At 40.0% G+C, this 14506-nt stretch overlaps 1 protein-coding gene across 1 annotated transcript in view; it reads right to left on the reverse strand.

The window, feature by feature from the left end:
- LOC126092192 (protein krasavietz) overlaps nt 1-14506 on the reverse strand; it is a 61857-nt gene that overhangs the window by 44566 nt on the left and 2785 nt on the right. The window contains exons 4-5 of the mRNA XM_049907677.1: nt 3497-3600; nt 2451-2633 (exon numbers count right to left, since the gene is read on the reverse strand). Coding sequence (XP_049763634.1) covers nt 2451-2633; nt 3497-3600 — 287 coding nt within the window. The remainder of the gene's footprint in view (nt 1-2450; nt 2634-3496; nt 3601-14506) is intronic.

Raw genomic sequence — 14506 nt, forward strand, 5'->3', positions numbered from 1 at the left:
CCTGGCTGCAACAAGGGCCACCTGGCATGGCAGTCACTGCTGGGAGTTCCCCCCCAAAAAGACGAGCAACCACTCCTTGGCATATGCGAGGCAATGACAACTCGGGTACCAGAAGTGTTATTCATTTGTCTTCATGGGGCTCACCAAGATGGGTACATAACAGCGTCTTCACATGGACTGGCTACACATGCTTGTGACCTAGCGAGGAGGGTTTGGGGGGAGGGGGAGGGGGGAGGAACCCACCCCATGCCAGAGATGCTAGGGAGGGAGTTCTTCCCAATGGCTCACACTATGGAAATGATTTCGAAAGAGAGGTCAAACCTCACAAGGGACCAGAAAAAGCCAAAATATGTAGAAGGGAGAAAAGGGAGAAAGTGGGGGGAGGGGGGACAGGAGGGGGAGCAGCGAAGATGGGAAGGAATGGATACAGGGAAGGGAGTGCAGCCCACGACAGAAGAAAGGCTGCAATAGCTTGGGGTCCTGTGTGCGCCACACACGTATTAACAAAAAAGCTGTGGGTCCCTTGAAGCTAACTACCAAGGTATCTGCATCAAGAAGTACTACACCCCTTTTCAATGACACAGAAAGTAGCGGGACTAATATAAGCAATTAAATTCAAAGTGCACTTATATGTAGAAGTATGTAGACTAAAACAGAACAATAAAAATAATTGTGTGAAGTAGAAACTGTTTGAAGTGGTGATGAGTGGGCCAATCGAACTCCTGTCCACAAGAGCCAGTGTGAATGTTTACATCAGTTACATCAAAGGTATCTTGACAGTTTAACGAACAACAGAGGCAAACAACATCAGTGTTCATTGTCATTATGGAGCTGTTCATGAAATATAACACCTCATTCTTTATAGTTGAAACCAACAATGGTATCCTAGCACACATGCTCTCTATTTTTAGGCATATATAGTGTGCATGCCCGATTTTTTCCACGACTTCATCAACAACAAGCTGCTGGCTAGCCACTGACAAGTGAACATGTGTAAGTGGTAGTCATCACATCATGTGTTGTGGACAAACAGACAAAAACGTGGACCAACATTTTCAATCAAATTTTATTTTAAGCATGATGATTCTCAAGTTGAAGCAATCCACAAGATTCGTCAAATGTGTGGGGACAACGCAATGGGTAGCACACAGACAAAGGAGTGGCACAACCACGTAAAAGATGGCCTCTCTTCAGTGAAGAGAGGAGCACATTCAGGTAGGCCCTCAACATCCACAAATGAGGTGGTCATTTGATTATGTAATGACTCTGGTGATTCAGGACAGGCAAATCACAATAAGAGAACTTGCAGAGGAGGCTAAAATTATAATTGGATCCATCCACTTCATTTTAATGGCACCTTTGGACCTCAGGAAGATCTCGGCAGAATTTGTGTCAAAGTTGCTAACAACTGAGCCAAAGGAACTTCGTTTGCACATCACACAGGACACGCTGAATACTGTGAACAATAATCCCAGCTTTCTTCATACTCTGATCATTAGTGATCAGTCCTGTGTTGATGGGTATGACCTGGAATTTAATTTAACTCATGACAATGGAAGCATCGATCATCCCCAAGACCCAAAAATGCGAGGCATGTCCACAGCAATGTGAAAGTCATGCTAATCATCTTTTTTTATTAAAATGACAGTCCATCATGAGTACACCCCACAAGGTACTAATGTCAATAAGAATACTACCAAGAGGTCCTGCATTGTCTTCATAAAGCAGCCTTGTGGGCTACTGGCACCTTCACCACAATAATGCACCTGCTCATCACTTTTAATTAATTCAGAGTTTTTTTGGCCAAAAACACAACACAGCTGTGCCAGAATGAGATTTTCATTCTGCCGGACCGAGACTCGAACTCGGGACCTTTGCCTTTCGCGGGCAAGTGAGTGGTAGAGCACTTGCTCGCGATAGGCAAAGGTCCCGAGTTTGAGTCTCGGTCCGGCACACAGTTTTAATCTGCCAGGAAGTTTCAACACAGCTGTGGATTGTCAGCATCCCTATTCGCCTGACTTACAACCAGGTTACTTCTGGCTTTTCCCTAACTGGATGAAAAATCACCCAAATTCCCTATCTGAAAGGGGTGAGATTTCAAGACAGTGATGACATTATGCAGAATATGATGGAGCAGCTGGCGCATCATACCAAAAGGGGACCTTCCTGCAATGCTTCCAGTAGTAGCAGCAGTGTCGGGAGACTTATGTAGAAGACAAAGGGGGCTACTTTGAAAGTCAAACAATTGAATCTGAATAAAGATTGATTTTATAAATAAACGGATACTTTTTGAACAACCCTTGTATGTGCTTAATTACTACGAAGATTCTTCTTCGTGTGAATGCTCCATGTACGAGAGGTAACAAATCTCAGAACATTGTACTGATACACAAAAGAATTCTATGTCATAATTTATTATGGAACCACTATAAAAGCCAAAATTTACTTACGTTAATCAGTACAAGCAGCACCGACGGAGGGACAGATCCATTTGAGATCCAAAGAGCTGTCATTCGAGCCAGTTTTATTCGTTCTAGTTCAGAAAATCCCTTTATAAATATAAGCACTTTCTTCATCTCATCTTCAAACATTTTCTCGAGATACTTGTAACGTCGCATGAGCTTGATAAATACCTACAATAAAAAGTAAAATCCTATAATTACCTGTAACTTATAGGTGATAACCATGAAAATTTGTGTGTTACATACTCAAATTCAACTATGAACACAATCACTCCCTAATCTCAATTATATTAAAGAAAATTACCCAACAAAAAAGTTTTGATGTAACGGAGATATCTTCTTCAAAATACTACCTTCATTTTTGAAGTTTTATTCTGCCATCACCATACCTCTGCACAATCTTAGTCCACCCCCAAGCTATTCCTGCTCCAAACCCAACACCTGTGGATGATTACAGTTTACACAAAACAGCTCTAGTCCCATCTGCAAACACCTGCCCTATCCCAGCTATTTTGTGGTATCTGTATTAATCCAAACTGTCCAACTATCTATGAAAGCCATCTTCCATTTTCCTTCTCCCTTGTGAGAAGCAGCACATAAGGTTTAGATTGTAGAGTCGCATCTAACTAGTTTTCAGATTGCAGATACAACATGAGCTTTGATGCTGTAACCTATTATTGCAGTATTAGTAAGCTCTCATGTGCACTTTACAATTCTCTCCTGGAAGATTCTGAGGTTTCTGTCTAGGATGATCATAAGAAACAACTTTCATGGGGGGGGATTGCAATGCTGCTCAACAGTAGTAAGTTATTTGTACCCAAGTTGATATAATATGAAAAAACAAAGTCAAGTAAGTAGTATGCCAATGTTCATGTACAACTTCATTAAAAAGAGGTTAAAATTTACTACACACTGCTTCAAACTTTACTCCATACTATTCTGACTCAGGAACTTGCAGCATATGTACTTCATACTAGTATTATGAATAAGGAACTTTTAACATGGTAACTACACAAGCATTTTTGGAAATATACCTGTTCAAAACTCCGCATCGACTCGATATCTTCAGAGGCCTCAAACACGCAAGCGTTGGTTTTGCAAGGTTTGTCGCCATCTTGTGCTATCGACCCACCAGGCACTGAAACAATATATATTCTTGCATAACTGATATAACTGTTGATCACACAATGGTACAAGATTTGTGATCCTCCTACACACTCAGGAGATTTAACATTTCAGAATGCACGAAAGTGTGTACGCACCAAATTGTCTGGTGCATGCAGAGCTCTTGGTAACTGTATATTCTATGTTATGCCCCACAGTTACAGGCCTCCCACTACCGTTCCACACCAGAGGTTTTCCTGTACACTATTCTGGATTAGCACCCACAAGACAAATATTGTGGAAGATGCTATCATCACAGCTGAGAGATTTTAGTGGAAGAATCATTCACTCTTAACAATGGGAAAAAGACAGATTGCTACTTACTGTTACAAGTTACAGACAGGCACTATTAAAAGATATATGAACATAAAGCTTTTAGCCGCAGCCTTCATCAGTAAAAGACACAGAAATACCCTTTTCCATATGTTCAAAGCCACTACCCAGTATGTCTAACACTTTATCGTATTCATTAACCATTCTGCATCTCATGGCTGTAACTTCAGTACATGGCGTCCTGATATTCTATCAGGAGAGAAATATTAAGAAAATCTGATGCAGACTTTTCTTCTTTCTTCTAATTCTGATTAGATTACACAGACTGTTCATTCGGTAGATCCATAGTGAGGATACCCTCAAGGATGTAAAAAAAAGAAGAAAGGAAGGAAGAAAGAAAAGATTGAAGATGAGAAAATCCCTGTCTTCCACATCTGATGTGATGTGTTACCAAGTTTAATGTTTCTGAATGTTGTACAATTAGATTTTAAACCTCATGTTGTGAGGGAACTTAGGATTTATGGGAAATGGCATGAATTGTTTGTCAAGAAAACTAAAGCTTTTGACACTGGGACCACAAATCAGAAATTCTGTACTGGCAACTGAGGGGATGCAGTGTGACCACTGTTTTTTCTGTTATTAGGCTACTGATGTTTGCGCGCACCAACAACTTTTTGCCTGAAACACATCACAGTTGTTTCTGTAATTTTATTTAAACATCAATTGAGAGCTCTAAATCACACCTATGTATCTGTCTTCTATATGAGCCAAAAACTGAGCATTTTTTACACTCTTGTTGTTCTGAAAGTACAATCCAACAAATATTAAAACAGAAACGAAGTTAACTTATGGAGGATATATGTATGAATTTCCAACAAATTACTGCCCTTTTTTTAAACACACACACACACACACACACACACACACACACACACACACACACACACACACACACACACACTTATTCTTGGAATTATTTACATTCCCCTCAAGAACTTCCCTTTACCTTATTTACAGTCCCCCCATCAAGATCTCCGGACGGCGACTACTCAGGAGGAGATCGTTATCAGGAGAAGAAAAACGCATTCTATGACCGGAGCGTGGAGTGTCAGATCCCTTAATTGGGCATGTAGGTTAGAAAATTTAAAAAGGGAAATGGATAGGTTAAAGTTAGATATAGTGGGAATTAGTGAAGTTCTGTGGCAGGAGAAACAAGACTTCTGGTCAGGTGACTACAGGGTTATAAATACAAAATCAAATAGGGGTAATGCAAGGGTAGGTTTAATAATGAATAAAAAAAATAGAAGTGTGGGTAAGCTACTACAAACAGCATAGTGAACGCCTCATTGTGGCGAAGATAGACACGAAGCCCATGCCTTCTACAGTAGTAGAAGTTTATATGCCAACCAGCTCTGCAGATGATAAATAAATTGAAGAAATGTATGATGAGATAAAAGAAGTTATTCAGATAGTCATGGGTGACTGGAATTCGATAGTAGGAAAAGGAAGAGAATATGGATTGGGGCTAAGAAATGAAAGAGGAAGCGGCTTGGTAAAATTTTGCACAGAGCATAACTTATTCATAGCTAACACTTGGTTCAAGAATCATGAAAGAAGGTTGTATACATGGCAGAAGCCTGGAGATACTAGAAGGTATCAGATAGATTATATAATGGTAAGACAGAGATTTAGGAACCAGACATTTCCAGGGGCAGATGTGGAATCTGACCACAATCTACCGTATTTACTCGAATCTAAGCCACACTTTTTTTTCCAGTTTTTGTAATCCAAAAAACCGCCTGCGGCTTAGAATCGAGTGCAAAGTAAGCGGAAGTTCTGAAAAATGTTGGTAGGTGCCGCCACAACTAACTTCAGCCGTCGAATATATGTAGCGCACAATGATAAATACTGGCGCCAAAACCTCTGCATCAGTAAATAAATTTAAAAAAAGGTGGAAGACTAGCTTTTTTCTCCGCCCCGAGTTTCGACCACTGCATTTTCATACATTATCCAACGAAGTAAATACAAATTCCACATTGTTCATCTTCGAATGTAACAGCATTCGAAATTCCAATGTACTATGAAAATCCGAATGGCAAGACTGTTCGGGATGTTTGTCAATATGGCCAACTCTACGTTCTGAAATTTTCCTACCTGTGAGAAGAGATGGTTGCTAATAGGAACTTTTTGAATTGTGAATCACATGCAGTATTCTCTTCACCATAAGAATAATACGAATATAAACATTTTGCCATGTATTCTTTCGTGTTTGCTGCTGTCTCATTTAAATCCTGTCTGCCTAATAAACAACGAAACTAGAGTGAGACAACAGCAAACGCGGAAAAATATACATATCATGTCATGTTTATATCCATATTATTCTTATGCCCAATAGTGATACAGTCAGAAATGAAGCACGGCAATTGACTAGATTTTTAAATCTAAGATGACCTAATTTCTGTGCAGAATGTAATGTACTAAAGAGGCGTCTGCAAAGATTTTCAAACGGAGAAAAATTTTCGCTAAACTCTCGTTCAGAACATCTTCTATCATACGCAGTCTATTATTTAGTTCTTCTTGATCATTATCAAAGAAAGCAGCAGTGTAAGTAACAACAAATAGCAGTCTCTTGCCATTGTTTCGCTAATGAGACGATTTCTCTCTCTCTCTTTAAGTGGCGGTGGCGCGCACAAAAGCAAGCCATGCCGCGAGCGGCGACAGGCCGTAGACATTCATTATCAGAATGTGACAAACAATGCATGACACAATACAATAATGCATTTTCAGCTTAGAGTGACGTAAACACCTATAACAAAAAGAACGGTACTTATCAGACCAAAGAAAAAAAAGCAATCAATTCAAACCAGACGAAGCACGTGAAACAGGAATGGTACCCGTATAAATACAGACAGAGCGCCTGATGCATAGCAATGGCTACCTGGTAAAGCTTAACTGCTAAGCTTACGACTCGAACCAAACTACTGTAGCTGTAACGCCATTCATTCTACCTAAATTGTGTCTCATATTACATTGGACCAACTTTGTTTCGATTTGGAGGTGCGGCCTAAAACTTCTCTCCCCCTTGAATGTCAAGTCTCTAATTTCAGGTGCGGCTTAGATTCGGGAAATTTTTTTTTCCCTTGATTTCGAGTCTCATTTTTCATGTGCGGCTTAGATTCGAGTAAATACGGTATTGGTTATGAACTGTAAATTAACACTGAAGAAACTGCAAAAAGGTGGGAATTCAAGGAGATGGGACCTGGATAAACGGACATACCCAGAGTTTGTAGAGAATTTCGGGGAGAACATTAGGGAACAATTGACAGGAATGGGGGAAAGAAATACAGTAGAAGAAGAATAGGTAGCTTTGAGGGATGAAATAGTGAAGGCAGCAGAGGATCAAGTAGGTAAAAAGACGAGGGCTAGTAGAAAGCCTTGGGTAACAGAAGATATATTGAATTTAACTAATGAAAGGAGAAAATATAAAAATGCAGTAAATGAAGCAGGCAAAAAGGAATACAAACATCTCAAAAATGAGATCGATAGGAAGTGCAAAATGGCTAAGCAGGGATTGCTAGAGAGACCTTTGGAGAAAAGAGAACCACTTCTATGAATATCAAGAGCTCAGATGGAAACCCAGTTCTAAACAAAGAAGGGAAAGCAGAAAGGTGGAGGGAGTATATAGAGGGTCTATACAAGGGCGATGTACTTGAGGACAATATTATGGAAATGGAAGAGGATGTAGATGAAGATGAAATGGGAGATATGATACTGCTTGAAGAGTTTGACAGAGCACTGAAAGACCTAAGTCAAAACAAGGCCCTTGAAGTAGACAACATTCCATTAGAAATACTGACAGCCTTGGGAGAGCAAGTCCTGACTCAACTCTACCATCTGGTGAGCAAGATGTATGAAACAGGCAAAATACCCTCAGACTTCAAGAAGAATATAATAATTCCAATCCCAAAGAAAGCAGGTGTCGACAGAAGTGGAAATTACTGAACTATCATTTTAATACGAGGTGCATTCAAGTTCTAAGGCCTCCGATTTTTTTTCTAATTAATTACTCACCCGAAATCGATGAAACTGGCTTTACTTTTCGGCGTAATCACTCTGCAGACGTACACGTTTTTCACAACGCTGACGCCATGATTCCATAGCAGCGGTGAAGGCTTCTTTGGGAGTCTGTTTTGACCACTGGAAAATTACTGAGGCAATAGCAGCATGGCTGGTGAATGTGCGGCCACAGAGAGTGTCTTTCATTGTTGGAAAAAGCCAAAAGTCACTAGGAGCCAGGTCAGGTGAGTAGGGAGCATGAGGAATCACTTCAAAGTTGTTATCACGAAGAAACTGTTGCGTAGCATTAGCTCGATGTGCGGGTGCGTTGTCTTGGTGAAACAGCACAAGCGCAGCCCTTCCCGGACGTTTTTGTTGCAGTGCAGGAAGGAATTTGTTCTTCAAAACATTTTCAAAGGATGCACCAGTTATCGTAGTGCCCTTTGGAACGGAATGGGTAAGGATTACACCCTCGCTGTCCCAGAACATGGGCACCATCATTTTTTCAGCACTGGCGGTTACCCGAAATTTTTTTGGTGGTGGTGAATCTGTGTGCTTCCATTGAGCTGACTGGCGCTTTGTTTCTGGATTGAAAAATGGCATCCACGTCTCATCCATTGTCACAACCGATGAAAAGAAAGTACCATTCATGCTGTCATTGCGCGTCAACATTGCTTGGCAACATGCCACACGGGCAGCCATGTGGTTGTCCGTCAGCATTCGTGGCACCCACCTGGATGACACTGTTCGCATTTTCAGGTCGTCGTGCAGGACTGTGTGCACAGAACCCACAGAAATGCCAACTCTGGAGGCGATCTGTTCAACAGTCATTCGGCGATCCCCAAAACAATTCTCTCCACTTTCTCGATCATGTCGTCAGACGGGCTTGTGCGAGCCCGAGGTTGTTTCGATTTGTTGTCACACGGTCACACGATGTTCTGCCTTCATTAAACTGTCGCACCCACAAACGCACTTTCGACACATCCATAACTCCATCACCACATGTCTCCTTCAACTGTCGATGAATTTCAATTGGTTTCACACCACGCAAATTCAGAAAACGAATGATTGCACGCTGTTCAAGTACGGAAAACGTCGCCATTTTAAGTATTTAAAACAGTTCTCATTCTCGCCACTGGCGGTAAAATTGCATCTGCCGTATGGTGCTGCATCTCTGGGACGTATTGACAATGAACGCGGCCTCATTTTAAAACAATGCGCATGCTTCTATCTCTTTCCAGTCCGGAGAAAAAAAATCGGAGGCCTTAGAACTTGAATGCACCTCGTAAGTCACAGATGCAAGATACTAATGCGAATTATTTACAGACGAATGGAAAAATTGGTAGAAGCTGCCCTCGGGGAAGATCAGTTGGTATTCCGCAGAAATATTGGAACACGTTACGCAATACTGACCCTATGACTTATCTCAGAAGATAAGTTAAGGAAAGGCAAACCTACATTTCTAGCATTTGTAGACTTAGAGAAAGCTTTTGACAATGTTGACTGGAATACTATCTTTCAAATTATGAAGGTGGCAGGCGTAAAATACAGGGAGTGAGAGGCTATTTACAATCTGTACATAAACCAGATGGCAGTTTTAAGAGTGGAGGGTCATGAAAGGGAAGCAGTGGTTGGGAAGGGAGTGAGACAGGGTTGTAGCCTCTCCCCGATGTTATTCAATCTGTATATTGAGCAAGCATTGAAGGAAACAAAAGAAAAATCCAGAGTAGGTATTAAAATCCATGGAGAAGAAATAAAAATGTTGAGGTTCGCCGATGACAATTCTGACAGAGACAGCAAAGGAATTGGAAGAGCAGTTGAACGGAATGGACAGTGTCTTGAAAGGAGGATATAAGATGAAATCAACAAAAGCAAAACCAGGATAATGGAATGTAGTCGAATTAAGTCGGGTGATGCTGAGGGAATTAGCTAAGGAATGAGAACGTAGTATGCGAGTTTTTGCTATTTGGGGAGCAAAATAACTGATGATGATCAAAGTAGAGACATTATAAAATGTAGACTGACAATGGCAAGGAAAGTGTTTCTGAAGAAGAGAAATTTGTTAACATCAGGTATAGAGTTAAGTGTCAGGAAGTAGTTTCTGAAAGAATTTTATCGAGTGCAGCCATATATGGAAGCAAAACATGGCAGATAAATAGTTTGGACAAGGAGAGAATAGAAGCTTTCGAAATGTGGTGCTACAGAAGAATGCTGAGGATCAGATGGGTGTATCACATAACTAATGAGGAGGTACTGAATAGAATTGGGGAGAAAAGAAATTTGTAGCACAACTTGACTAGAAGAAGGGATTGGTTGGTAGGACATGTTCTGAGGCATCAAGGGATCACCAATTTAGTATTAGGGGGCAGCGTGGAGGGTACAAATTGCACAGGGAGATCAAGAGATGAATGCACTAAGTAGATTCAGAAGGATGCAGGTTGCAGTAGGTGCTAGGAGATGAAGAAGCTTGCACATGATAGAGTAGCAAGGAGAGCTGCATCAAACCAGTCTCTGGACTGAAGACCACAAAAATAACAACATATTGAAATGTTTTTTTCTAGGTCATATTCTTCAAGAAAGCAGTATAAAAATTAGAACCCAAAGAAAAAAAATGGTTCAAATGGCTCTGAGCACTATGGGACTTAACATCTGAGGTCATCAGTCCCCTAGAACTTAGAACTACTTAAACCTAACTAACCTAAGGACATCACACACATCGATGCCGGAGGCAGGATTTGAACCTGCGACCGTAGCAATCCCGCGGTTCCGGACTGCAGCACCTAGAACCGCACGGCCACCGCGGCCGGCCCCAAAGAAAAGTTTAACTATTCTCGTGTACTCTCCTTCTAGAGGTACTCTGCCAAAGGACTGTTGTACCTTGAAATTCTAACACGATGACTACTATTACACAGTGTAACCTCACTTTTACATCCAGGGAATAAACATTTTCCTGCTATTTACAACATTTTTTTATTGCTCCTGTCAAATTCCCTATGTTCACAATGTTACTTTGCACCCATTTTTGCATTAACATAACGATAATTTTCCCATAATTTACACTTTATGAAACATTGTTCATGGAGGAAAAAAAACTTGCATTATTGACATAGAATGAAGCATGCACTGTGTTGACCTACAAGTAGTGTTTACAAACGTTACATGGTCGACTTTCTTGACATCAGGGCACTTTACTCAGCATATCACAATTGGCAAACGTCAGAACAATTTGTAATTTTTCTTCTGCCCCTGCCAACCTCTACGTGGTGGCTGATGGGAGTAATTGTTTCAAGAAAAGTCTGAAGAAGATGCGACTTCAGAGGAACATTTGCGTTTGTTGGTCGTTAGCAAATTAATCTTTCAGTACTGTGAGCCACACAGTATGTAGTACCCTTACACTATTGTAGCCATATTGTTTCTTTTCAGCATTAACTTCGCCCTATGTTTTTAATCATATGCAGAGGATGTCCATTTCCCAGTATTTTAAACTTTATGACATATGGTAGTTTCATTTATAGTCTCTCTCTCTCTCTCTCTCACACACACACACACACACACACACACACACACACACACTGAACACAGTGTCATTTGCTTGCTAAAGTTGACAATGTTGGCAGCAGCACCGAATAACTGTTTCTACAATGGAGGCGAGTTGATTTCGATCGACACAGTTACTCTTATTAACTGTCATGCCAGGAGTTTATTTGTGTACTGTGCAGCATGCCCATAGCCTTGTGTTAAGTGATCGAAATGTACTGCTAGTCGTTTCTTTTAAGTTTTTCTCTGTTGCAACTTTCAGATGGAAAATACAGGTGTTACCAAAAGTGACATGAAAATGATTTCTATGGAAGCAAAGAAAAAATTCTCAGGGGAAAAAAGGCCCCGTTATCCTAAAAAATGCAGATCTAGAAGAAATTATGAAAAACTGGATTCAGGCACCATTTGCTTTGAACATTCTAGTGAAGTTTCATGTTGCACAAAATGGCACTGAAAATTGCCAATGTACTTGGTATCAAGGACTCTACCTCATCTAATGGGTGGATTGCTAGGTTTAACAAGTGGTACAATTTTGTGTACAAAACTGTATATGGTGAAGAAAACAGTATATATGTAAAACCTGTTAGTAAATGACAGTGGCAAGTCACAGGAATTTATGAAGTAATGTAAACCGAAGGATATTTTCAACAGTGATAAAACTATCACTTTTTCAGCAGCTTGCCAAACAAAAAGCTTACCTCCAAAGGTAAAAACTGTCATGAAGGCAAACATGGTAAATTTCTCCTGACAGTAATGCCAGGCACAAACGCAGATCTTTCCACAAAAAATTAAAACTTTCATGACTGGCTTACCAAAAAACCCAAGTCGTTTTAAAAATAAAAAAACACTGTCAACAAAGCATGGAGCCATCAGAACTATTTGAGAAGCAATTATGTTGCCTTGATGCAACGATGAGAATGCACAACGGGAAAATTCTCGTTAGTGCATTATTGCCCCGCGCATCCTAAAAACATAAGTTTACATAATGTGCAACTAGCATTTCAGTCACCACACTGTACAAGCAAAATTACAGCCTTGGATCTGGGTATTATTCATGCCTTCAAAACATATTACAGGAAGGAAACTGCAGAAAGCATCAACTTTGATGGAGGCTGGGAAATACCCAGTCTGTTTTGAAGTGTCCTTTTTAGATGCTTTGCATCATAAGGCCAAGGCACAGACATAAGTTAAACAGGCCACCATCTCAAATTGCTTCTGAAAAGCGGGATTCACTGAAGCCAACAAAGGAAATGGATCTGACACACAACAACTGAGTATTAATGACGACAACGAGAAACTACTAGCTTCATCATGGAAAAAGTTGCAGCTTGTGAATCTGGTTCAAAATTTCGTACACATTGGCATCAGCAATGTTGTCACTGTGGAAAGAGTATCTGCTGATGATGAGATTGACTTCCATACACATGAAAACCTGAAAGTGCAGAAAAAGTTAGTAATATTACCTCAATTGCAGTTGTAGGCCTAAATGTAGAAATGGAAATAAAAATATTTAAAACACTTATGGTTTTCTTATGCAAAAAGTAGTACTACTGTACCCATCTCTTCACATCACAGTTATGTAAGATCACTCAAAGGTCAATGCAATAAAAATGGCTCATTAATGTTTTATATGTGAACTTAAAAGGCTTAAGTGCAGTGTGGTACCCACCCCTGTAATCATCATGGGTACAGACTGATCTGTATCGTAGCCCTGATATCTAGGTGGATCCAAAGGTGACAATTTGGTTGTGAGCTGACGAAACCAGCGAGTGTGTTTAAGGCTGCAGTGACAGACTGTTCCATAGTGTAGTGCAGCATTACAATATTTCACGCACTTTCTTTACAAACTCCTCACATCTGAAGTTGCGAATACTGTGCACATCTGCTGACGTCACTTTTGCAGGAAAGTTACACTAAAAATGATGTGGTTTCGAGAGATCTTCAATGCAGTGTACACTTTAACTGCACTTTTCGTAGGTTGCAAGTATCACCTTAGCTTTGCAAACATGGAAATCAACATTGTAGCTGCTTGGTTTGCATTATTTTAGTGTGATTTGTTGTGCTAAAGTGTCCATAAATGTCATGTCAGCTGCAAAACCCTGATAATCTTTACTAAATACTAAACTATCTTTGATAAGTATTTTGATGTCTATTATGTATGTGTCATACTGAACTACAAAAATGCAAGGGTGGCCTTATACATAGCCTGTACAGCTTAAAAAGCTGTTTCCCATATTTTACATAACTTTTTTTCCAAGTCCCTTGAAAAGTGCAAAAACATAGTTTTACTGCATTACCAGAAGACTATAAAGGCACAGGAGAAAATTGTCGTAAGGATCAATATCAGAGACAGGATATTACTCAATGCTTACACCATTCATAAAGTTGTCTATCACAGAAGCCTGTGACATGGTAAATTCAATACCACAATTGGTAAATTCTTGGAATTAAATTGTAAGGATTCCAATGTACAGTAACTGCTGAAGGGTACTAAAAGAAGTGTTAATAGTCCTACAAAAAGGAAATGGAATAGAAAGCCAATGATCTGGACTCATTCCACATCCTTGGTAGGAACCAGTGAATATGCCAGATATACCATCAGACATTTCACCTCCTAAAATATATTCCAATTTGGCCAAAATCTGCATAGGCCTACTTCCTCAACAATGAATTCACAACATCTACTACAATGCTATAGCACACAGTATTGTTTCCTGGCTCAAGTTGACAATGGCGGGGAAACAAACCGTACTAGCATGTCGTCGTACAAATTGCACCAGTTCCTCTACTTCCAAGCTTCTACTCTGTCTGTGACTGATTGCCATGTTATGGATTATCAACTAGCTAATAATATTCTGTCATCAGTAAAAATTTTTATTTATTTATTTTTTACTTGCAGTCCAACAATTCAAAGCTACTTCATTTTCAAGGACTGTATGGCTTTAATGGGCACTGAATCTGGTTCAATTTTGTACCTAATATTAAGAGAACAAAACAGTTATTATATTTAATGG

Source organism: Schistocerca cancellata, chromosome 1 (genome assembly GCF_023864275.1).
Source record: "Schistocerca cancellata isolate TAMUIC-IGC-003103 chromosome 1, iqSchCanc2.1, whole genome shotgun sequence".
Classification (NCBI taxonomy): Eukaryota; Metazoa; Arthropoda; class Insecta; order Orthoptera; family Acrididae; genus Schistocerca; species Schistocerca cancellata.